General features: G+C 40.0%; 1 protein-coding gene across 1 annotated transcript in view; it reads right to left on the minus strand.

Moving 5' to 3' along the window:
* The window catches only part of HIPK1 (homeodomain interacting protein kinase 1), a 50,083-nt gene extending 26,788 nt beyond the window's left edge, over positions 1-23,295 (minus strand). The window contains exons 1-3 of the mRNA XM_040626721.1: positions 22,282-23,295; positions 10,977-12,054; positions 2,561-2,684 (exon numbers count right to left, since the gene is read on the minus strand). Coding sequence (XP_040482655.1) covers positions 2,561-2,684; positions 10,977-12,054; positions 22,282-22,477 — 1,398 coding nt within the window. The 5' untranslated portion in view covers positions 22,478-23,295. The remainder of the gene's footprint in view (positions 1-2,560; positions 2,685-10,976; positions 12,055-22,281) is intronic.
* Positions 23,296-23,785: the final 490 nt, after the last annotated feature.

Consider the following 23,785-nt stretch of genomic DNA (forward strand, 5'->3'; position numbering starts at 1 on the left):
GGCGAGGGAGAGTGAGACTCTCAAACAGATTCCCCACTGAGCACAAAGCCTGACTCGGGCTTGATCTCATGACCTCAAGATCATAACCTGAGCCAAAATCAAGAGTCAGACGCTCAACCAACTGAGCCACCCAGGCACCCCTTGAGTAGATTTCTCTAAAGAAGATATACAGGTATCCAGTAAGCACATACAGCAATGCTCGACATCACTAATTGTTAGAGGAATGCAAATCAAAATCACAATGAGATTATCACTTCACATCCATAAGGATGGCTGCTATTTTTTAAAAAAAGAAAGAAAAGTAAAAAAAGAAAATAACTAGTTTTGGCAAGGATGTAGAGAATTTGGAACACTTGTGTATTGCTGGTAGGAATGTATAATAGTGTGCCCGCTATGGAAAAGTTTGTTTAAACATAAAATTATCATATGACCCAGCAAATCTACTTCTAGCTATATACTCCCAAAAATTGAAAACAGGAACTTAAACACTTGTATGCCAATGTTCATAGCACTGTTTTTCAGAATAGCCAAAAGATAACTTAGTGTCCATCAACACATGAATGGAAAAACAAAAATGCGGTATACATATATAGAATGGAACATTATTCAGCCATAAAAAGTAATGATGCTCTGATACAGGCTACAGCATGGATGAGAAACATGCTAAGTAAAAGAAGCCCATCACAGAAAACCACACATTGTATGTGATAAATACGATACTACAATAGGCAAATCTATAGAGACAGAAAGTAGATTAGTGGTTGCCAGGGGTGGGGGAGGTAGGGGTTAGGGGAGAATGAGCATTGACTGATAGTTAGGTACAGGGTTTCATTACAGAGGGATGAAAATGTTCTAAAACTGACCATGGTGATGGTCTACAGCCCTGTGAACATACTAAAAATCATGGAGTTGTACACTTTAAATGGCTGAATTATATGGTGTACGAATTATATCTCAACATAAGTTGTTTTAAAGACACTTGACTATAAGAACAGAGATCCTGCCACAGAAATCTTTTTGTATAACCAGAGATGCGCCAAGATAACCTATCCCCAATCCTGCTCTACAACAGCAGTATCCTATTTATTCAGCATGGGAAAAATGACTTCCTCCTACCACCCACAGTTTCACATCTATGCACTAGACAAAAATTCTCTCAAAACTATCACATCATCTCTTTATTTAAAAAAGCCCCAGTTGTATCTTAGCTTCTAAATCTAATTTCATTTGACTCCACTTCCTAGGAAAATTTATAGTACCAATCTGTTTCCTAACATTGAAGGTTGGCCCAGGAATGGCATTTGGGGGGCTGTAACTGCTCAGAGCAAGGTTTCTTAATTAGGGATCCATGAATCCCCTAAATTTGTACTCAAAATACTGTACATAAATTTTTCTGAGAAGATCCATACCCATCTTTCATCAGATTCTCCAAAGGGTCTAAGACCCAAAAAGGAGAATTGATGGCTTAGAGTTCAACCATGTTTTTGCATTATCATTTGCGTCATTTTGCACACTTTTTTGTCATTGTAAAATAGAAAGCTGGCTTCTCTCTCACGAGGTAGAAGAAAGGCTAAATTACAAAACTCAAGGTGATCAGTTATTTATCACATGAGCAACTAATTTTTTGTTTCAATCAAAGACATGCCCAAAGAGTCAAATTTTTACAAGGTGGATCTAAAATGGATCAAGCAATCAAAATTCTAAGTTGAATAGGGGAAAATACTGTTTTACTCCTTTTTCCTTTTAATAATTCCAGCTAACCATTTATTTCTTTAAAAACAAAAAACAAAAAATCCTCATGTACCTACTATGTGTCAGACATTATGTCAGGAGCTGAGGATACATTGGTGGAATCAAACAGTCCATGTCCTTAAAGAGCTTACAACATAGTGGTTAGAAACTTTTTTTTTTTTTTTAAGAATAAGAAATAAGAATTCACAATTTACGTCCATGGCAAAACCTTTTCTCTCAGGACCAGCTCCTTCGGAAACTGTAGCATATCCTGTAAAGCTTCTCTGTTTTGAGACATAGACCATCTTCTATTACAATACTTTTCCACTCATACGATTTCCCTCCTAAATCCTATTTTACAGAAACCAGTATACATCACAGCTTCCGGGGCCCAATGTGTTTCAGTATATAGAGAGTACTTATTTCAGCATATGTCATATATAAAAGGAAGTAACAGCTCTGAATGAGACAAAGTTCACTCTTAAAATTCCAATTCCTCATCCTTCTTTACTTTCATATCTTAAAAACTCACAAGACACATTTGTTAACCAAAGCCAGCCTCTAATATGTCATGACAGATCTGGAAAAGTACCAATCAAAGGTAATGAAATAGGAAATAAAAATCTTTTTGAATTGTTGAATTGCAAACATAATATCAGACTAAGAAATAGGTAGAGAAAATTTTAGTCTTTAAAAAAAAAATCCTTTCTAATTGGACTACTCTTTCCCTAATATCTAAATACTTCACTAGTAAGTACTTCTCTTCCTCTAGAATCTATTTCACGAGTAAATACTTGTGTTCTATTTCCATCCAAATATATACTCTTACCTGATCATATTCTGAAGCACCAGGATAAAGAGGCCATCCCAGGAACAGCTCAGCTATCACACAGCCCAATGACCACATATCAATAGCTTCACAAAATGGTAATCCAAGAATAATTTCAGGGGCTCTAGCAAAAATAAAAAGGGCAAATTAAAAAACAAACATTATTTGGGGAAAATAAGTATGTTGACTAAGTCCTGTTTTAGTATCAGCTCAAGGTACATATTGATTTAAAGAAACTGAAAACTATCTTTGATATAAAATCCATCATTTGAAACTTCTGGGGCCAGATGTGTTTTGAATTGAAAACTTTTTGGAATTTCAGAAAGGCACCACCATACATAAAACTACATATTGCATAGTAATCCCAGTGGAGTTTAGGGAAGCACCCATAATCAAACACATTAACATTTCCACAATGAAACAAATGAACAGTCATTCTAAGTTGGCTAAATAAAGACTTTAAATAGCCTTACATTCGTTCAAGACAGATTTTGCTAATGAATGAGCTTATACCAAACTTAGAAAAAGTTTTTTAATTTTGAAATCTGAATTGAAATCACAGATAAGGGATCACAAATTTATTCTTTTTATTCTTAGCACCTTTTTAATTATAGAAAGATCAATTAAATGACCTGATCAATAAATACCCCTTGGTAACAGAAATGCCTTCTGTAGAGATATAGTAGTTGAAAGCACTATAGAAATACTCATTTTCATTAATGCTCCAAGTTAGAAACCGAACCCTAGGGAGCCTTAAACAGAAGACTAAGATAATACCATAAAATAAAAGCTTTATATATATATATGAACACATCCAAGGTAAAATTATTACCCCTACTTACAGAGGAAACTGGGGCAAACAGAGTAAGTAATTTGCCCAAAATCACAGTTAATAAGTGGAAGGGCTAGAATTTGAACCCTGGCAATCTGGTCCCAGACTTGTATTGTACTGTCTCCAAATAAGTAAAGTCGTATATATCCACCTATATAAATCTATTTGGCATGGTGGTATACATGGCATTTTTCAAACCGTGACTAAAATTATGAGATAAATGGGTTTAAAAGGGGGATGATAATAACAGGTTATTACTAATATCGATAATAATAAAAGATGACACTTAATAGTGCTTACTCTGTGCCATGCACTGTTCTACGTTCTTTACAAATGTGGTCACTTACTCCTTACAACAATCCTATGAAAGTACATACCACTACTGTTAAGTCATCAAATTTTTTTTTTTTAGTAGACTCCATGTCTTGCGTGGAGCCCAGCGTGGGATCAAGATCTGAGATCAAGACCTGAGCTGAGATCAAGAGTCGGTCGCTTAACCGACTGAGCCACCCAGGCGCCCCACGTCATCGATTCTACGATGCGTGCTTTTTTTCATATTTTAACATCTCTAAAATCAAGAAGATTCTTGCAAATGATGATATATTTTAGCTTAATGGCAGTGCTTTTACTTTCTTATTGGTACATAAATGTTTCACCTTCTAATCAACGGTATTTTAGATACTCTGTAATAAAGTATCCTTTCCATTTTACAGATGAAGAAACTGAGCATTGAGAAGTTAAGTAACTCACCCAAGGCCACACAATTACTAAACGATGGAGTGCAGGCAATCTGGATCTGAGGGCTGAGCTCGTCAACATTTTATCATCATCTCCAGACAATTTCCTTCCTTCTCACAAGTCACAGAATTGGAATCTATAAGGGCACACCAGATCCAGACCCCTCGGCAGATTTCTCTCCACGAAGAGCCCTCTGATGGGCTGGGTCCCCTCATGGAGTGCCTAGGTTTCTCCAACTTTACTTTCAAGTATTATGTGGATATTGTCGCTTTGGGGCAGGGAGGATTGAGCGAGAGTGTATAAAGATATTTTGCTATATAAGAATAGCCTCCCCCCAAGTAATTTTCTAAGTAAGTAGCCCTTAGAAAATAAGGTAAATTAGAGGACTTCATAGGATCTAAAGGCTTTCCTGATCCTAGCACAGAAAGAACAGAAGAATGATCCAGGTCTGCTGAGACTTGAATACTTGACACTACTTGACAGCTATCAGTGGAAGGACTAATATCACCAGTTTTTATACTAATTGATATAAACTGTGGTTTTGTTAGCCAAAGAAACAAACTTCAAAAGGGATATTCCTGTTGCAGGTGGCTACAGCCACATATTACTGATGGAGTTTCAGAGTTTAATTAAATCCCAACCACTACAGCATGTTTTTAAGATGGCACACGTTTAATAGCATTAATAAACTAGAGCATAAGAGTATCCAGAAACATAAAAGCTTTTCTAAAATTGAAAAGGGACAAAATTTTTACTTTCAGTGAGCAGAATCATTAATTTCCAAGTTCATGACAGTGCCAAAAATAGCTGGCAGGGAGAGCGCAAATGGCTCTGTGCCAAAATAAAAACTGGGTTTAGAACATTCCTAAGCATCAATTGAAGAGTAGCAGATTGATTTTGCCATTCCCACTATACCAGGAAGACATTTTAAAATCCAAAGGTAGGTCATAGGGAGGGGCAGGCCACCCAATAACTTACTTCTCTAAAAAGGTAGGAATAATATGTGATAATTGTTAGGCTTCCAAAGCTTAAACTTTCAGGGAAATTAAGAAAACACTAATTCCAGCCCCCAAGTTCCATTAGACAAAACTCCCCCTAAAGACTGGCTGGAATCAGTTTTTCCATTTGGTCTCACTCTGCTTCTGGAGTAACAAACCCGGCTAAGGATTTCCAGCAAAAACTCACTTAAAACAGTAACTCTACTACATCTACCGCACAAAAAGGTGAGTATCAAAGGGGGGAAAAAACGCAATGAAAGTAAAAATAAAATAAGGTTGCTCAGTCTATTGAGGGCTTTTCGCTATCGTTAGGAACTAGAAATGCTGACTGACCTGAACTCTAAGAAGCAAAAAGACTAAGGTCATTATCTTCTACCGAACAGAAGAGAACATTTAAAGCAGGTTCACCTCCAAAGACTGAATGTTTTAAACTCTGAATTCAGATTATAATTCTTGATACTATCTTCATTAATGTATCATCTTTCCCCTTGGCCTCCATTATTTCTCAATCCCTCAATATAAACTCTCAACACTAAAATTCTGCTTCTACTTCATCTGTATATGAAGGCTGAGTGAGGTTAACTACTCTTCTAGGTCCCTTTCCAGCTTTGACATTCTAACAACTGGGCATTAAAAAAGATGACCTACAGAAGCACAGGGAAGAGAGGGAAAAAACCCAAACTGGCAGTATTCACTTTTATAGGAAAATGGCATTAATTGTACTTTGGACATAGTGGGTCTCCTCTTTGAAAATACATCCCAACCTTAAAGAACAAACCTTAAAGAACAAATACTAAACAGGCTCTAATGACTACAACCAGGTGGCAGAAATAGCGATCCTTGCCTTTTGATTTTTCAACTTCAAATCTCTTTAACTAAAAAATTCCTCCAAAGTCATAAAGCGTTATTTCACTTGAACCTGGAGCAAGCTGCAGTTAGGATCACTTAACAGCACAAATTAATCTCTGCTCATTGTCATGAACACTCTTGTTCCTTCCTGCCCATCTCACAGGCATCGAACTTATTTACCAGATCAGAGATGTTACATAAAGCCTAGCTTCCTGCATCTGCGGCTTAGGTGAAACTGTAGTATGTTTGTCTAGGATAAACCGAAACTATGCTTTCCTTCTCTAGCCCTTGTCCTTCCATACATAACAAATATAGTGATCTCAACTTTAATAAAGCCAGCTAGTTTGTTCAGAATGGAAAAGCACTGAGCTTGTAAGCATAGCAAACCCTTGTGCCTGAACTCAAGCCCCAAAGACAGCAACTTCTTTGGAAGCAGTCTACATCTACATATATAGTGGCCAGGAAATAAAGTATATTATTTCCATTGCCTAAGGCATTTAGTCATGCCCATGGCCAAAAGAGTATGGTGGCAAAATTTATGTCAACTGATAATATTTTGGCATGTTATCAGAAAGATGAAGCAACGTAAACTAAAAAGGAAGGTAAAGGGAAGTCCGGCTTTGGAGCCAGGATGCTTCACTGGCCAAAGGGATTTCACAGAGGTTTTCTGAAAGACACCAGGGTACGGACTTAACAGACTCTAAAAGCAACACAAAGAGGACCACTGTGGATAAAACTAATGGTGAAGAAGGAATGCCTGAGTTGCTACTCCATTGGCCTGAGGTTCATTATCAAGCATTACTGCAACACAAGAGAATACTCATATTAAATCCTAAATGTAAAAAAAAAAAAAAAAAATCCTAATGTAGTCAAGCCCTGGACATTGAGCTTCAGTATGCACAGTAATTACTCAGTAATACGCACAAAGAACTCCTGTTTTTAAGGGGTAAACTGAGCTCCATTCACAATTACTCCTCTAGTCAAAACTAAATGCAATGGATTTGCAGGATTTGTTGAAGAGAATTACCAGTGGACTTAAAAATCTGAAAATTGTATTTCCTATAAAAACAAAACATGATCAAATTACTCAAATGACAGCTTAAATTAAATCAAAAGGATAGGATGCCTGGGTGGCTCAGTCAGTTAAATGTCGGCCTTTGGCTTAGGTCGTGATCTCAGTGTCCTGGGATCAAGCCCTATGTTGGGCTCTCTGCTTGGCAGGGAGTCTGCTTCTCCCTCTCTCTCTCCCTTTGTGCTCTCCCTCTTTCTCAAATAAATGAAATCTTTTAAAAAAAATCAAGGGGCGCCTGGCTGGCTCAGTTGGTTAAGCATCTGCCTTCGTCCTGGGATAGAGCCCCACATTGGGCCTCCTGCTCAGCAGGGAGTCTGCTTCTCTCTCTCCCCGCTGCTCATGCTCTCTCTCTCTCAAATAAATAAATAAATAAGAATCTTAAAAAAAAATAAATCAAAAGGATAGGGAAAGGGGCAAAGACCAGCAACCTAACACTGAAAATTATTCAAATGAATTATTTATTAGAGAAAGCTAAGCAGCCAGAACTATTTACCCTTCAAATCTCCTTTATCCTTTAAGAGAAAATGCCATCAAAATTATTTCACAAAATAATTCTTATTTCTATCGCTTTTTCAATCTTAACATTGCTTCTGTTACCACAAGACAAGGCAAATAGTTAAAGAACACCTGCAGGCACTGACTAGAGAAGAGATCAAGAAGCAAGAGCTGATCAGCCTCCGCACTCCTCAGCGGTGCCCCCCCTCCTACCTCCCCAGAGCTCCAAGCAAGATGCAGAACTGAGCTCTTAAGTGCACCGGTAGAGTGTTTCTGTATATATACCTGAGTGGGTGGTGGTGGGATTGCTCAAAGGAGAATACTAAAAGAAAAAGTAATTGGAACCTAAATCTTCCAAGTCGTGAATAAGTAAATGGAGGGGAGATTCTCAAAATTAGCCAAACTGCCTAAAGCAGCATGAAACGAGAAACCGAGGCTGTAGGAATCTCTTTACTCCATCTCACTCAAGTAAGAAATAATCAGAGTTTTACAAAACTATAAAAGGAAAAGATAAAAATAGAGAAGAGTGGATTGGAAGATGTAATGTTGTGAAGATGTCATTACTACCCAAAGTGATATACAGATTCAGTGCAATCCCTTCAAAAACCAATGTTGTTTTTTGCAGAAATAGAAAAATCCATCCTAAAATTCATGTGGAATCTTAGGGGACTCCAAGTAGCCAAAACAATCCTGAAAGAGAATAAAGCTGGAGATCTCACACTTCTTGATTTTAAAACTTACTACCAAGCTACAAGTAATCAAGACAGTGTGGTACTGGCATAAAGACAGACATATAGACCAATGGAACAGAATAGAGAGCCAAGAAATAAACCGTTGTATTTGTGGTCAATGAATTATAACAAATGTCAAGACCTTTCAATAGAGAAAAGATAGTCTTTTAAGCAAATGGTACTAAGAAAATTGAATATCCACAGGCAAAAGAATGAAATTGGACCTCTACCTTACACCATACACAAAAATTAACTTAGAAATAGATCAAAGATCCAAATATAAGAGCTATATCTATGTCTATATTTCTTATGTTCTTTTAAATAAGAGCTAAAAACTACAGAACTCTTACAAGAAAGCAAAGGAAAAGATTCATAGCGTTGGTTTGACAACGATTTCTTAGATATAATACCAAAAGCATAAGCAACAAAAAACACAAATTGAACTTCATTAAAATTTAAAACTTTCGTGCAAACACCGTTGACAAAGTGAAAAGGCAACCCCATGGAATGAAAGAATCTATTTTCAAAACACCTACCTGCAGAGGGCTAATACCTAGAATATATAAAGAACTCTTAAAACTCAACAAAAAAAAAATCCAATTCAAAAATGGACAAAGGACTTGAAAAGACATTTCTCCAAAGAAGATACACAGATGTCCAATAAACAAATGAAAAGATGCTCAACATCACTAATCATTAGGGAAATGCAAATCAAAACCCCATGAATACCATTTCACACACGTAAGGATGGCTATTATCCCCCCGACCTCAAAAAAACAAAAACAAGTGTTGATGAGGAGTGGAGAAACTGGAATCCTCGTGCACTGCTAGTGTAAAACAGTTTGGTGGTTCCTCAAAAAGTTAAAAACAGAATTACCACATGATCCAGCAATTCTACTTTTAGCTATATACCCAAAAGAATTGAAAACAGGGACTTGAACTCTTGAACGCTAATGTTCTTTGCACCATTATTCATAAGAGCCAAAAATGTGGAAACCTAAGGAAATGGATAAACAAAATGTAGTACATACATGCACTGGAATACCATTTAGTCATGAAAAGGAATGAAATTCTGATACAATTTATAGTATGGATTAACCTTGAAAACATTATGCTAAGTGAAAGAAGCCAGATACAAAGGGACAAATACTGTGAAATTCCACTTACACATAGTATCTAGAATAGGCAAATTCACAGAGACAGAAAGTCAAAAAGAGGCTACCAGGGGTAGGGGGCAAGGTGGAGTTATTGCTTAATGGTTACAGAGCTTCTGTTTTGGGTGATGAAAAAAATTAAGAAATAGTGGTGATGGTTACACAACACCATGAATGTACTTAATGACACTGAATGGTACATTTAAAAATGGTTAAAATGATAAACTTCATGTTAGGCAGATTTTACAAAAGTAGAAAAAAAATAGGCAGATGGCATATTTTCTGAGCCTTGTACAGGTTAAAATATCCTTGTTATTTTCACATATAATATAAAATTCTAAGCTCAGACTTTCTATTTACTCAAAATTTAATATAGGCATTTGACAGATTAGACGTAACTCCCAATAAACACATATTTGGATTACCTATTTTTTTTGTTTATTGTTTCACTTCTTGATTAGATGAGTGGACAATTTGTATTTAATGACCATTAAAATTAAGACTCAGATTCCTTAAAATTAGTAACTAGACAAATAAACAAATGAGATATTGAGAAATAAAAGCTCATTTAAGAAGACTTCCCCCTTTTCTTCCAGTAAATCTCCTTGGTTATAGCACAGACAACATCGTATATACCAGCATTTAAGAACGGTCCTAATAATTATTATATATTGAAAAGGTAGCTTTGTTAGAAGTATCAATCTGGAAATATAAATCACTAAAGTATAAGTATAAGCTTGGGTCAAGGACATTCTAGGATAACCAAATAAGGTCATAACTGAATAAGTTCGAACTATTACGGAGATGTTAAAACAGGAAGAGCCCTTAGCAATCATCAAATCCAATTCTATTACAAAAGAAAGAAAATGTCAAAGAATGAAATGTTGCTAGAGTTAAACCGGGAATTATTCCCAAGGCATCTTACCTGCCAACAAAGGAACTTAGAAAATGTAGCAGCATATGCCCAAATTCATTACAAATAAGTAAACATCTTTATATTTTTATTTTTTTTATTTTTTTATTTTTTTTAAAGATTTTATTTATTTATTTGACAGAGGTAGAGACAGCCAGCGAGAGAGGGAACACAAGCAGGGGGAGTGAGAGAGGAAGAAGCAGGCTCCTAGCGGAGGAGCCTGATGTGGGGCTCGATCCCATAACGCCGGGATCACGCCCTGAGCCGAAGGCAGATGCTTAACCGCTGTGCCACCCAGGCGCCCCAATCTTTATATTTTTAAAGACTCTTTAAGATGGGAAATTTAGGTATAATGGTACTAAAGAAGGAACCAGATGCTAGTATAATTCAACTAGGAACAACCTTCAGAATCGGACTGAATTAATTTTTCTAGTGTTAAATAATAACTTCAGAAATAAAATAATGTTACATAGAGGAATGCCAGACAAGGAATGCAGTAAAACATATTATCCTATTCTACCTTGGAATCTGTAAATAAATTCACCGTTTGTTATATGTAGCTCTATGTAACAGTTATTAAATATAAAGACAGATCTCTAGTCTAAGATACGCTTTGTTAGCATTTGCCACTTGCCTGTAGTAACGTGACTGTAAGTAGGTTGAGCACACAGCTTTGGAAACGTGACTAGCAGAACCAAAGTCAATGACCTTCACTCGGTAGGGCTGGCGCACTGGATCGACCAGCATTATGTTTTCAGGCTTAAGGTCAGCGTGAATCAGACCAAGGCTCTTGAGCTTCATCAGGGCTGTGGCCACCTGCTGCAAGATTGGTCTGATGTACTTGAGTGGCAGTGGGCTAAACTTGTTCTGCTTTAGAAAATCATACAAGTTCTGCTCCAGCATCTCAAACACAAGGCAGGTGTGATTCTTATGCTGAAAGCACTCATAAGAACGAACAAAATTATACTCATCAGCATTTTCACTGCTTAGGCGAGAAAGGATGCTCACTTCAATCTGTCCTTGTCTGGCATAGGAGGGATGATTCTTCAAGATTTTAATAGCCACGATTTCCTTAGTGCTCCGCTTCCAGCACTTAGCCACCTGTCCAAATGTTCCCCGGCCTAGGAACTCCAATACTTCATAGCTATTGGTCATAGAGCAAAGGATCTCATGCTGGACCAGCTGGTAATCCCCTTCTCCGCTGGAACTGCTACTCTTTGTGGTCACAGTGGTGGTCGTGGCAGCAGCACCCACCACAGTCCTGTTTTGCAGCATGAGAGGGGGATGTTCTTCTATGATTTGCACGCTACCGTTGCTGTCAACTTCCTCACTTTTTCTTTTCAATCCACATTTTTGATATGGCTCAAGCAAAGAAACGTTGTTTCTGTGAGTCAGGGTCTGGCTGCTTTGGAAGGTTGATGGAGCAGCACTGGCCGAGCTATCAGCAGCTGTTACAACAATATGCTCCACTGCAGGAGCTGGGAGGAGGAGGCCCTGGTCGTAAGCAGGGATGTTGAAATTTGCTACCTGGTGAGAGGAGTTGGCTTGCCCTTGTGTGGCTGGGAGGGTTTTGCTGTGGGTATAATATTTGTCGTTGCTGCTCTGTCCAGAAACATCCCAGCCAGAGGGCTCTATTTTCAGTTTCTTCGCACTGCAGAAGGCACTCGACGACACTGATGGGGGGGAAAACACCTGCAGCTGTGATGCCATACCTACGTTGAGAGAGAAGAAGAATTACACCCTCAATTTCACACAAACCCTAAAACTTTAAGTTTAGAAAAACCACAAGTAAAATGTAACTATCTGGCTGGGGTTTTATTTTACACATTTTCCAAAACACGTTTCCTATTACAGAAAGATAAACTTTTTGGTCTAATCACACACCCTTAATCAGGAACTCAGCAATAGTAGATCATATTGTTAAAAGAGCATGAACATCTATGATGGTTTGTAAAATAATAACCATAATAATAATAACAGCTTAGATGATTGATCACTTACTGTGTGTCAAGCAGTTGTCTAAGCACTTCACATGCATTACTCATTTAATTGTCACCACAACTCTTTGGAAAAGATACTATCATTATTTCCACTTTACAGATGAGGAAACTAAGATACAGAGTGGTTAAAGTAACTCGCCCAAAATAGCACAGCTATTAAATAGCAGCACTGGAATTCAAACCCAGGCTCTTTGGCCCCAGAGCTCATTCCACAGATCTGTGTTCACTCCTGCCCTGATGAGTTTTTCGATCAATTATTTAAATTTAGACATAGATGGCACACTTGTAAAATTTACAGAGGAATCAAATTTGGGCAGGATACTCAATATATTGCTAAGTAACAGGTCCAAAAAGACCACAATAGGGTAGAAACTACAAGACAAGTCTAGCAGATGAAATTTAACACAAATACAGAATCCTACATAGTATAAAACGTGACCAGCACAAAGCACAAGGATAAGAAATACAAGGTTTAGTAGGAGCACATGTGTATGAAAAACACTCTCAGTTGGTAAGAGAAACCTTATGTAATAACGTCCCCCTCCCAACCAAAAGCTAATTCCGTCTTCAACTACATTCATAGAAACAGTGTCCAGAATGTGCTGGACAAAGTGAAGGCTATCTACTCTGCTCAGTTAACTATTTTAATGGTGTCTAGCTCTGTCCACTACATTGTAAGAGGACCACTGATGAAATGACCAGAAGACAGTAATCAAGATGATGTGAAGTCTACTAAGAGGATCTTCTGAAGAACCACAGGAAGTTATTCTTAGAAAAATATGGAGAAAGGGTAGAACAGCCCAGCTTTCTGTCCCAGAATATCACATAAACACCTCAAGCTCAATAAACCCCAAGACCCCCAAAGCTAATACTTTCAGAAAAAAGTTCAAACAACTGACATAGCATACAAACCATTTCCTATTTATCTTCTCCCTTCTCAACCATATAACCCTCAGATGCCTTGGGGCTCTATATTAATTCTTCTTCTCTTTCCCATACTTTCCCCCTTCCCAATAACTACTTCCCAGGATTAGTCATCTGCAAAAGATTCTCAAATCTTCATTTCTAACCCATATTTCTCTCTTCTGAACTCCAAATTCTTATTTCCAAATAACTACTCCACACTGCAATTTGGGTATCTTGCAGACATCTCAAATTTAACACATCCAAAATTAAACTTATGAGCCTCCACCCCACCCCTAGTCTTCCATCTCAATTATGACACCACCGTATACCCAACATCTCAAGACAAAAATCAGAGAGGCAATGAGCCTCAGTTTCCTGATCTATAAATTGGTGATAACAATACCTACCCTCATGGGGTTATTCTGAGAATTAAATTATTTAATACATGTAAAGTGCTCAGTCTCTGGAATTCATTTAGTATTATCCTGACTCCTCCTCCTCCCTTATTACTCCACCTCTAATCTATAACCAAATCTTACCCATTCTACCTCCTAAGTATATTTCAAATTCAGCCATTTTTTTCTACCCCTATTGGGACCATTCTAGTTCAAACAGCCAGTAGCCTCCAAACTAATCTTGAATGCACTCTGGGGATCTTTGTTTTTAAACTATGCAAATCAGATGACTGCTCTTTCTTTCTTAACCACCTTCCTCCCTCTGCCTCCAGGGTTTTCCATTGCTTTGTGGATAAAATCCAAAATACTCAATCTGCCTTAAAAAGCTCTCCAAAAATCTGGTTGTTGTCTTCCAAGATCTCCCCACCTTGATTCCTCCATAACAGCCATACTGCCCTTTTCAGTTCTTGGAAGGCCCTCTCATATGTTGAAGATCTTCTTCTGGGAAAACCATTCATTCACACACACACACACACACACACTACACACTCACACCCATACGCACACGCATACACACCCCACAACTACCACCATCCACTCTCCCGCCGCACCATGCACTCCCATAGAATCCTGTTCAACTCGAAATTATTTATTTAATGTTACTCACATTTCCAGCTACAGTGTAAGTTCCATGATAGGTACCATATCTATTTTGTTCTTTGCTTATATCACCAGAAACTACCACACAGACTCTGCCAATATTCAGACATGCAGTATATGTTGGATGATTTTGACCCCTGCCTACCAATCTCATATCTACTCCCTACCACTCATATTAAACTGCAGGATTTTCGAATGCTTCGTTTTATTTTTCAAATGTCCCTCCCTTTTATCTGTGCAGTCTTTGAGATATAGGGGGAGTCTCCACTTCAATACACATAGTATAACTTTACTAGTCATAGAGAATAAACACACACAACAAGAAAGGAAGGAAGCGTGACAAAGGATGTTACAGAACATAAAAAAGCAACGTGTACATTTCTTTGTGCCTGAATGCAGCTAAAAACCATCTGCACTGGACTAGACAGCTGGAACGAAGAACAAATCCTCAGCCTTCAATTTCTAAAATGTGGTCTGGATTTACTTTAAACAAGAGTTTCCATAATTTATATGAACTCTGAAGAGAAAAAAGTGTAAATTAAAAGCTAAAGCCAGTGCATTCTAACTCCAAAGCTACGAATTTACAAGTCGTCTTGTCTGCCTATATCACTGACATAATACCAAATTAGAATTTTAAAAAAATGTGAAACCAAGTAGTACCTTCACAAAATTTACCTATTAAAATATATGCAAAAATACTTCTCGTCTATCATAAAACTGAGCCAATTTTTGAACAATGAAAGGAAGCAAATTTTTGAAATTTGTTTTCCACTGAGTATCTGTTGAGCTACTAATTTGAACAATCTATCAAGAAACGGGAGCACAACCTTGATGTGCCTAAAGTATTTGATAAAAGAACTGAATGCAAAATTTGGTTTGTAGCTATGTCTAGGAATATGAAAGCTTAAGGTAATAATTCATGAAATATGAATAATTCTGAAAAGAATTCATGAAGTATAAGACCAAATTTTTAAAAGTATGTTCCTAACTAGACAGTCTTTAAAATCCTGCATTTACCAGAGTAATGTTATAGACAACTCTTCATCCAATAAACAAAATAACAGATACTGACGGTTTCAAATCTTCACAGTGAGCACTGCAACATGCACGAGTTCTAGGAATTTTTCTAAAAGCTTAAGTATATAAATGAATGTAATTCTTATTCAGTTAGACAAACTTTTAAGTCCACCCATAGGGAAAGAACAACCCAGAATTTCACCGGCCTTCCCCACAGTAAGGGTGTGTGGTACTTAAGTCAGTCCTGACTTCAACAAGCACAAGGGGAGAAGAAAATACAAAATCAAAACTGCCTGGAAAAATCAACACTCTTGGGGCACCTGGGTGACTCACTTGGTTAAGCAACTGCCCCCAGGTCATAATTGCAGAGTCCTGGGATTGAGCCCCATGTCAGGCTCCCTGCTCGGTGGGCAGTCTGCTTCTCCCTCTCCTTTAGTCCCTCCCCGCTGCTTGTGTTCTCTCTCTCTCTAATAATAAATAAAATCTTAAAAAAAGAAAAATCAACACTGTCATCTATACGACACCCTGAAATTCAGCTAAAGGCAGCCATTTCTAGGCATAAGATAAAGATACTATGTTCCATAAAACCTGCCTCTTTGCAAAATGGGAAAGCAATTTTTTTCCTAGGGTGAGGCCTCCCAAACAAAAATATGGAACAGAATTAACATCTATGGAAAACTTACTATGTATCAGACTCTGTTAAGTTAGGACTATTCTCAATTCGCAGGAGAGCAGCTCCCAATAAATTAAAAGTTACTTCTGACTTCCTGAAAATGTTGCACCTCTTGACTCCAGTAATGAACTAGTCTTTTCATTTCAAACCTGACTTTCCAAGGATTTAACTATCTGAATCTATTGACAAATTTAGCCACTGCATTAATTGGGAACTAGAACTAACAGGCAAAAGGTTACTAGTACTTGCACTATTGCTAAAGATAATTGAGTCTTGCTAGAACCTAAGGCTTTCAAAAACAACCAAATTAAAGGCTTCCCCACTCCCTGCTGTGGTCACATCTACTGAACATTTACAGGGTGCCCCACATTATGGGCACTACGGGTAGGTAATATTACTACAAAGGATTCAAATATTATAACTATGAATGGAACAGTTGGTTATGACAACCAAGGTAATCATTTGTCAGTGTTTTGCCCTTACTCTTCAGGTAACTTCCATCTTCCACACCAATAATAAATTCCTACTTTCGCTTAGCATCATCTTTGCCTCTTTGATACAATTTAACAACTGGTGACCTAAATAACCTAAAATCAGTACTGTATATTGATTGCTTCCTCTGGCACTTGTCCTCAACTGACGTGTACACAGATGTACATCTTCTCCAGCATGCTGATATATAAAGAATATTCGTATCATTAAAGTAGGTAAGTAAGAAAACACATTCTGTAAAAATAAAGCAAGGAGTGGTTTTGGGAAGAAAACTCCTTCACCACAACACCATCTATCTCTCCCCTCCACCCATTTCTCTCTACCCCTGCTGACAATCCTGGACTATTTCAACAGCCTAACTTGCTTCCCCCAAATGGTACTCTCAAGCCCCCCCCCTTTTTTTTTAGATTTTATTTTTATTTATTCGACAGAGATGGAGACAGCCAGCGAGAGAGGGAACACAAGCAGGGGGAGTGGGAGAGGAAGAAGCAGGCTCATAGCGGAGGAGCCTGATGTGGGGCTCGATCCCATAACACTGGGATCACGCCCTGAGCCGAAGGCAGCCATTTAACACTGTGCCACCCAGGCGCCCCCCAAGCCCCCTTTTTAAACTCCCTTCTTCCAATTCATTCTTTACCTTACAACTGAAGCTTTTAAAAATGTTTATCTGTCTCCTGCTTAAAACCTTGAGATAAAGTCTGAAATCTCTAAATTTCCAGTAGCACTAAGTTTCTCTCGGTTCCTGGAGTAGGCCTTATTTCTCCCATCCTAGTTTCTTCACGCATAACATTCCCATTCTGGACTTCATTTACCTCTCCTAGTCTTCTTTTTTTCCTAACTTCTGTTTATCCTGTTGGTCTCCATTTAAACCTCACTTTTTTCAGTGTGGTGTATAGGCTGTTGGTTTGGATCAAAATCTACTCTCTCCTTCACCCAAGGCACATGGCTATATTCACCAACCCCTCTCACCATCAGACAGTGATATGTGGGTTAGCTTTTTGTGTTCCTTTCCCTTTCCACCAGGAGAATCCCATGGAGACCTGGCTTCCACCATGAAACAATGTTCAAGGGATGACAGAGCAGTAAGATGGAAAGAACTGTCTCTGAATGATCCTGTAAGAGCAGAGCCGACTGCCCACCAAGGACACTCACTTAACCTGGAACATTTACTTCAGGCTGTTACATGAAAGAAAAACTATTTTCCTAGATTATGTATATTTTAGTCAGCCTTATGCTGACAAATACACTCAGGAAAGCCTTGCCGGAATCCGTCGTACTAGCTTAGGTTTCCTGGTAAAGGCTCCCACAGCACCCTCTACCACTTCTTCATACTTACACACTTGTACTTACTTACGTCATCTACTCATTTAACAAACATATATCGAGTACCTAGTCTGTCTGCCCGGCACTGTTCTAGAAACTAGGCATTAACAGTGGTGTTCCACATGGACAAGATCCCTTGTCTCCTGGAATTTACTTTCTTCTGGGAAGAACACCCCCCCCCCCACCACCGCCCAAGAAAACAGTAGCTAGTGATAACGCTATGATGAAAACAAAACACAATGATGTGACAGAGATACTCTAGATTTGGTGGTCGGAAGGCCTTGTAAGGTGGTGCACTTAAGCTAAGATCTAACTGACAAGAAGGAGCCATTCCAGTGAAAGAGAACAGTTGAGTGCCAAGGCACATTCTTGGCCTATTTGAAGAAAAGACCAGTATAGATGGAATAGAATAGGAGAGAAAATAATAGAAGCAGGGCCCAAAGAGGCAGACAAGAGCCAGATCACACATTAACTCATGAGGCCACCCTAAATGTTATTCTAAGTATGACTATTTAAAAGTTGACTTCTCTTCTAAACTGCAAGTTCTGTGAGGGCAATTCTCAATATCAGTGTAGGTGTCTTTTTTTTTTTTTTTTTTTTTGGTATCCCCAGCATCTATGGTATGTGTCTAATGTTTGTTAGAATGAATGACTAGAAAGAGATCATTACTTCTCCATATGTGAACATAAGGGGATCTCAGGTGTCATACTGACTGAATTAGAGAAATATTCAAGTGAAATAGAAATTATAGTCTCTTGCCTACAAGAGAATACCTAAATTAGTTTTCTAAATGTAGTGATACAGAAGGAAACAATAAGCGTGAAACTCTAAGGACACCATTCAAATGGAAGTTCCCCACCCCTTTCCTGTAACACTTTCCTTCATAAGGAACCAACAAGCCAATTGCCCAACCAGTATGCAAAGAGAGGGTGTGGAATACGTGGTGTTAGCTGATGAAAGAGTAACTCTACAATTCTATGTAATTTACAGCCATATAATCAATATTTTGTAATATTTTGGTAAACTATCCGATGGGTGCTTTCCTTCCAGGCAGGATATCTTTTCCTAAATTTCAATCACTCTGTTATTTATTTGGCATGGTGAATCTATAGCAACAGGAAAAAACAGGCATTTTTTGTGTTTGGTGAAAAGGTATGATCTTGGTATGTGCACCCAACAGTTTACAAGGACTATAAAGTTTAGAATGAAGAAAGCCATATCTTGAGGAGTTTCAAGCATAAGGAAAATGTCAGATTAACAAAGCATACATTAATATGGAACATAAACATTGAGATGACCCTGTTTAGATCAGTCAGCAAAGGCCTAAGGAAAACAGGACTTAAATAAAGCAACAACACTTTGGCAGATGGAAGGTGGAATAACTTCTTTCAGATGAATGAGATAACTTTTGCCAGTAAGCCAGGGAATGTGGAAAAATGAAAACCTGTTTCAAGTAAGGAGATGTACTTGACTGAAGCAGAAGACACTGGCAAAAAAGTACAGGGATTCTTACCACTAAAATGGACCTTATGAGACTCTTTCCAAAACCCCCTAATTTCAAGATGAGAAAAAGGAGACCCAAGAAACGTACACAAGTTTTACATAGGGCTAATGAGTAGCAATGCTGGCAAAGAATTCAGATCTTCTGATCCTTTTTCGTTAAGCACTCTGGGAAAGCACTGTTACCAGGTGCCTAAAAGAATCCAAAAGAAATATACAGAAGTTTCCCTATCTTCAAACAGTTTAGGATGTTGCTTAGGTGATGTAAAACACACACACACACACACACACACACACACACACACACACAAGAAAAAGAAAGAAAAGAAAGAGAAAAATATAAAAACAGGATGTCAAGTTTTTTTACAGAGCCAAATTATGCTCTACAAAAATACGTAAGTCATTTAGGGAGCTGGGAAATTAGAAACAAAAAAGGAACCAAAAAGCAAATCAGTGATTGGTGAAGTGGTACTTGAAGGAAAATGATTTTGATGGCTTGCGTCCAGAATGGCACAAAACGTAAGGGAAGAAACTGGGGAGAAATCAATAACTGTAACTTGAAAAAAAAAAAGCTTTAAAAAATATGGATTGCTTTATACAGTCGTGAAAATGAAAAAAAAGGGCAGATCAGGAAGTTCATGTTTGCAAAATTACTTCAAATTACAAAAGGACCAGTTACAATATATAACTAACAACAAGTTGTGCAAGTTCCAAGTGTAAGAAGTTTACAAGGCAGGTTTGGCTCACTGATTTCTCCCAACACAACCACTGACCGAGCTGTGCTTAAGAAAACAAAACCACAGAATGAAGAAATTCTATTTTCCAGAGAATTGTGACTTTTGAGATTATCTTTTTTTCTTTTAGGAGGGAGTTCTGGTTTGGGTTTAAATCTCAAGTTACCAATCAACTTACTCTACAATCCATAAAACTACAATATCCAAAAATAGTATAAACTATTTATGAGTATCACCAGCAAAAGTCCTACTTACCAACTAGAGCCAGTACACATATTTACAAGATCTCACTCACCATTTTACTCAACAAATGCTTTATTGGCTTGGCTGCCTCCAGTTCCAACCACAAGTTACTTTACTAAAATATCCTCCCAGCGAGGAACAGTATCTTAAAGTCAATGATATACCTCATCATACCAGTACTGTAACACAGAACTCTGAGGTAATTACATGTAAAGATCCAAAATCACCAGCTGAATAACAACTATTAGGTAATAGGACTTGTTAGGTTTTTAAACGTTTTACAGAAAGCTTCAGACCTATATAAGTAAAAGCTTGTAATGATGTGAATTCCCTACAATCTTTAAAACACACACACTACAGACCAGGAATCAAAAATAGCTTTACACAAACAAGAGCAAAATTGTAGGTTTTGCTGAGGGCATCAGCCACTTAATTTAACCCCACTTCATCAAGAGCAGGAAGCCAGGCTGCTGTTTTCATCAGTTACTAGGGAACAAATAAGATAAAGGATAGACTGAGCAGAAGGGTCTACAGTTGAAATGAATATTTTGATGCAATTACTGAAAATTCCCAAAGTGTCACTAAGAAAAAGCATCTAGGGTTGCCTCAAAACGAGTCTATCTAAAGCACTAAGTGAGTGCTTTAAGTGGAGGAAAGACAGACGGGCTTAGAGGATTGTTTTTTCCCCTTTCTCGAGCCCCTCCTCCCTTCCCCCACCTAAACAGGAAAGAAAACGCGCCCAGCATAAACACAAGGCCAATGCTCACGGTTTGTCACCACAACAAACTGGAGGTTAGACCAGCGCTCCTGGAGACCGAGCCCCAAGTCTTGGTTGCTAAACACAAAAGGAGCCTCTTTCCCACAGACCTGTTAACAGTGAGGGCCTTACCCAAGAGTTTTTGGTTGTTTCCTCACCTTTTCTCTCTCTCTCTTTTTTCTTTAAACGAAAGCTTTGGGAAAGTGGCGACAGACAGCAAAAGTTTCCCTCTGAGCCAGACCTCTAAATCCGCCTTGCACAGACACACATTAGGTGGGCTGGTCCCACGTAGTCTCCACCATCATTACAAATTACAAACCTAACGATTAAAGAACAGAAGCGGAGAGGACAGAAAAGCTTCCACACCCACCCCACCACCGCCGTCCTTTCCAGACACCGCTTCCTGGTCGCAAAGAGCACAAATAACCCAAAACCATGGTGATAAGCAGAGCTGTGAAATACACACGCACAAGCCACACGCTGGGAACCTGCCACGACGGCCGGGGAAAAAACCGGCCGGGTGAGGAGGCGCAAGGCGGCCCCCTGTCATCTGAGGACAACAACACGCCCCGAAAAGAAGTGGCAGGAGGCAGGGGGAGTTGCCCCGAAAACAAGCCCGGAGCCTCCCCGCTTTCCCGGGAACGCAGGCTCCTCCGGGGCCGCGAGCGGCCGGGCCGCAGGACTGGGCGCCGGGTCCCGGGTGGGGGTGCGCCCAGCGAGGCGCCCCCCGCAGGCCGGGCGCCCCGGAGAGCCCGCGGCCCGCCCGGCCCCGCCTCGGGAAGCGGATGGGAGCTCGCTCCCCGCCGAGGCCCCTTCCCGCCCGGTCCGACTCACCGCCGGTGGGTCTGGTTCTCAGCCGCGAGCTGGGGCTGCCGTGAGGAGGCGGCGGAGGAGACGAGATCCGGGGCCCCGTCGCCGGGTCATCATACCCCCCGCGCGAGCCGGCCCGGGCCCCGGCCCCCGCCCCCCGGAGCCGTCCCCGCGCCCGTCCCGCGGGGGGACCCCCCTCAGCCTCCCGCCCGCTCCGCCGCCCGGCCCCTGGCCGCCGCCGCCGCCGCCGCTTCAGCCCCGCGCGCTCCCGCCTCGGCCTCCCGCTGCCGTCCGGGGCCACCACCGGGCCCCTCGCTCCGCAGCCGCCGTTGTCGCCAGACCCGACGAGCCGAGCGCCGAGCGGCCGCCCCCCATCCGGCGGCTCCGCCCCGCGGGAACCATTCAGCAGCCCCGCGCCATGACACCTACTGAGGCGGAAGTGTCGAAGAGCGGGCGGATTAGGACGACCACATAGCACAGATGGGAGTGGGAGTAGGGGGGCCTCCGTGGGGAGCCAGCGTGGATCGAGTGCGGGGGCCGGATTTCCCGCCCCCTCCGCGGGACAGACTCCGCGGTAATTTAAAGGTGCTTGGTGGCGGTAGGGGGTCCAGCTGTAAAATGTCATCCCAGCCAGTGTGACATCATCACAGTGTAGTGTGACACCCCCAGAGATTGGGCAGCGCGCGGGGAGGCAGCGCCTACCCGGGAAGCCCCCCTGCTGGTGAGGAATTACCTTAGTTTAGGCTTTAACGTTTAGTTGCCATCTAGAGACGTTCTAGCAGAGTGGCATCCGTGTACGGGATCTGGAAGCCTCCACATACATCAAGAGCCACTTAGGAGACTCTCCCGCTGCCCGCCATAGGAAAACTGTGTTTGCATTAAGAGGTGAGAAGAACACCTGTGCTCTGGACCCAGCCCCTCGAAATATGCAGTGAGCGAATGCTACCATAATGTTCTTGCCTCTACCAGGAGATAGTAAGACTGGGTATTCAGGAAACAGTGCGTTGGGCACGGCATTCAGAAAAAAAGGACACTGTAAAAACTAGGTTATCCTAAAAGAAAGACTATTGCCATCTCCCAGAGTCAAGAGATTCTTTCCGTAGGACTTCAGATGTACCTCCCGCTGTGTAAAATGTTCTTATTCCTAAAGTGGGGACCATCTTTAGAGTATAATCTATTTTTTCTATCCCGAAAGTGCTGGAGGAAGCGATGATCTGAGTCCTACAAAGGTGACTGTCCAGTGTCATGGGTGTTTGCCTATGCTCTTTGAGGAGGGAGACGGATATGGCTAAGTCAAGATTTTGCTATTAAACTCTATTTCTCAGATCTCAGTATACATTCTTGACCTCTTTGGATCCCCATCTCCTCACAAAAAATAAAATAAAGATATGCTAATACTTATGTGAAGAAGCAGTAATACTACATTAGTACTTTAGGGTTTCTTTTCTGGCTTAACAGCCCTGGGAGCAGTTCTATTTTATTGGGAAAAGGGAAGTTTATTTCCCTAGAGGACCAAGGTTAGCAAGTGTTCAATCCCACAGGGCAGTTTTGTTTGCTTATTTTCACAGGAACTGAGAACATAAAGTCCTACGTTGGGCTGACCTGGGAAACATCAAAATATAGAGAGTGGGTGAGCATGCCCACTTGGGGAGGAGCCAGGAAAAATGCAGAACTTGAGCTCTGGAGTAGAACAGATCCTGCCCAAAAAGCAGGCTTCAAACACACTAATTACTTTCCATGCCTGGGTTCAACCAAACTCCATGACATGCTTCTAGGCTCCTATTACCTCAAGTTATGTCCCTTTCATTTTTCAAACATATCTCAAAATCCAGCTTGAGGGAGCCTTTCCTGATTGACTCCCATTTTATTCTAATTATTTAATTCTACATCATCATCTGTCTATTTACTTCCTTGTACCTTTTCTGTACTTGTT

Source organism: Ursus maritimus, unplaced genomic scaffold (assembly GCF_017311325.1).
Source record: "Ursus maritimus isolate PB19 unplaced genomic scaffold, ASM1731132v1 scaffold_12, whole genome shotgun sequence".
Lineage (NCBI taxonomy): Eukaryota > Metazoa > Chordata > Mammalia > Carnivora > Ursidae > Ursus > Ursus maritimus.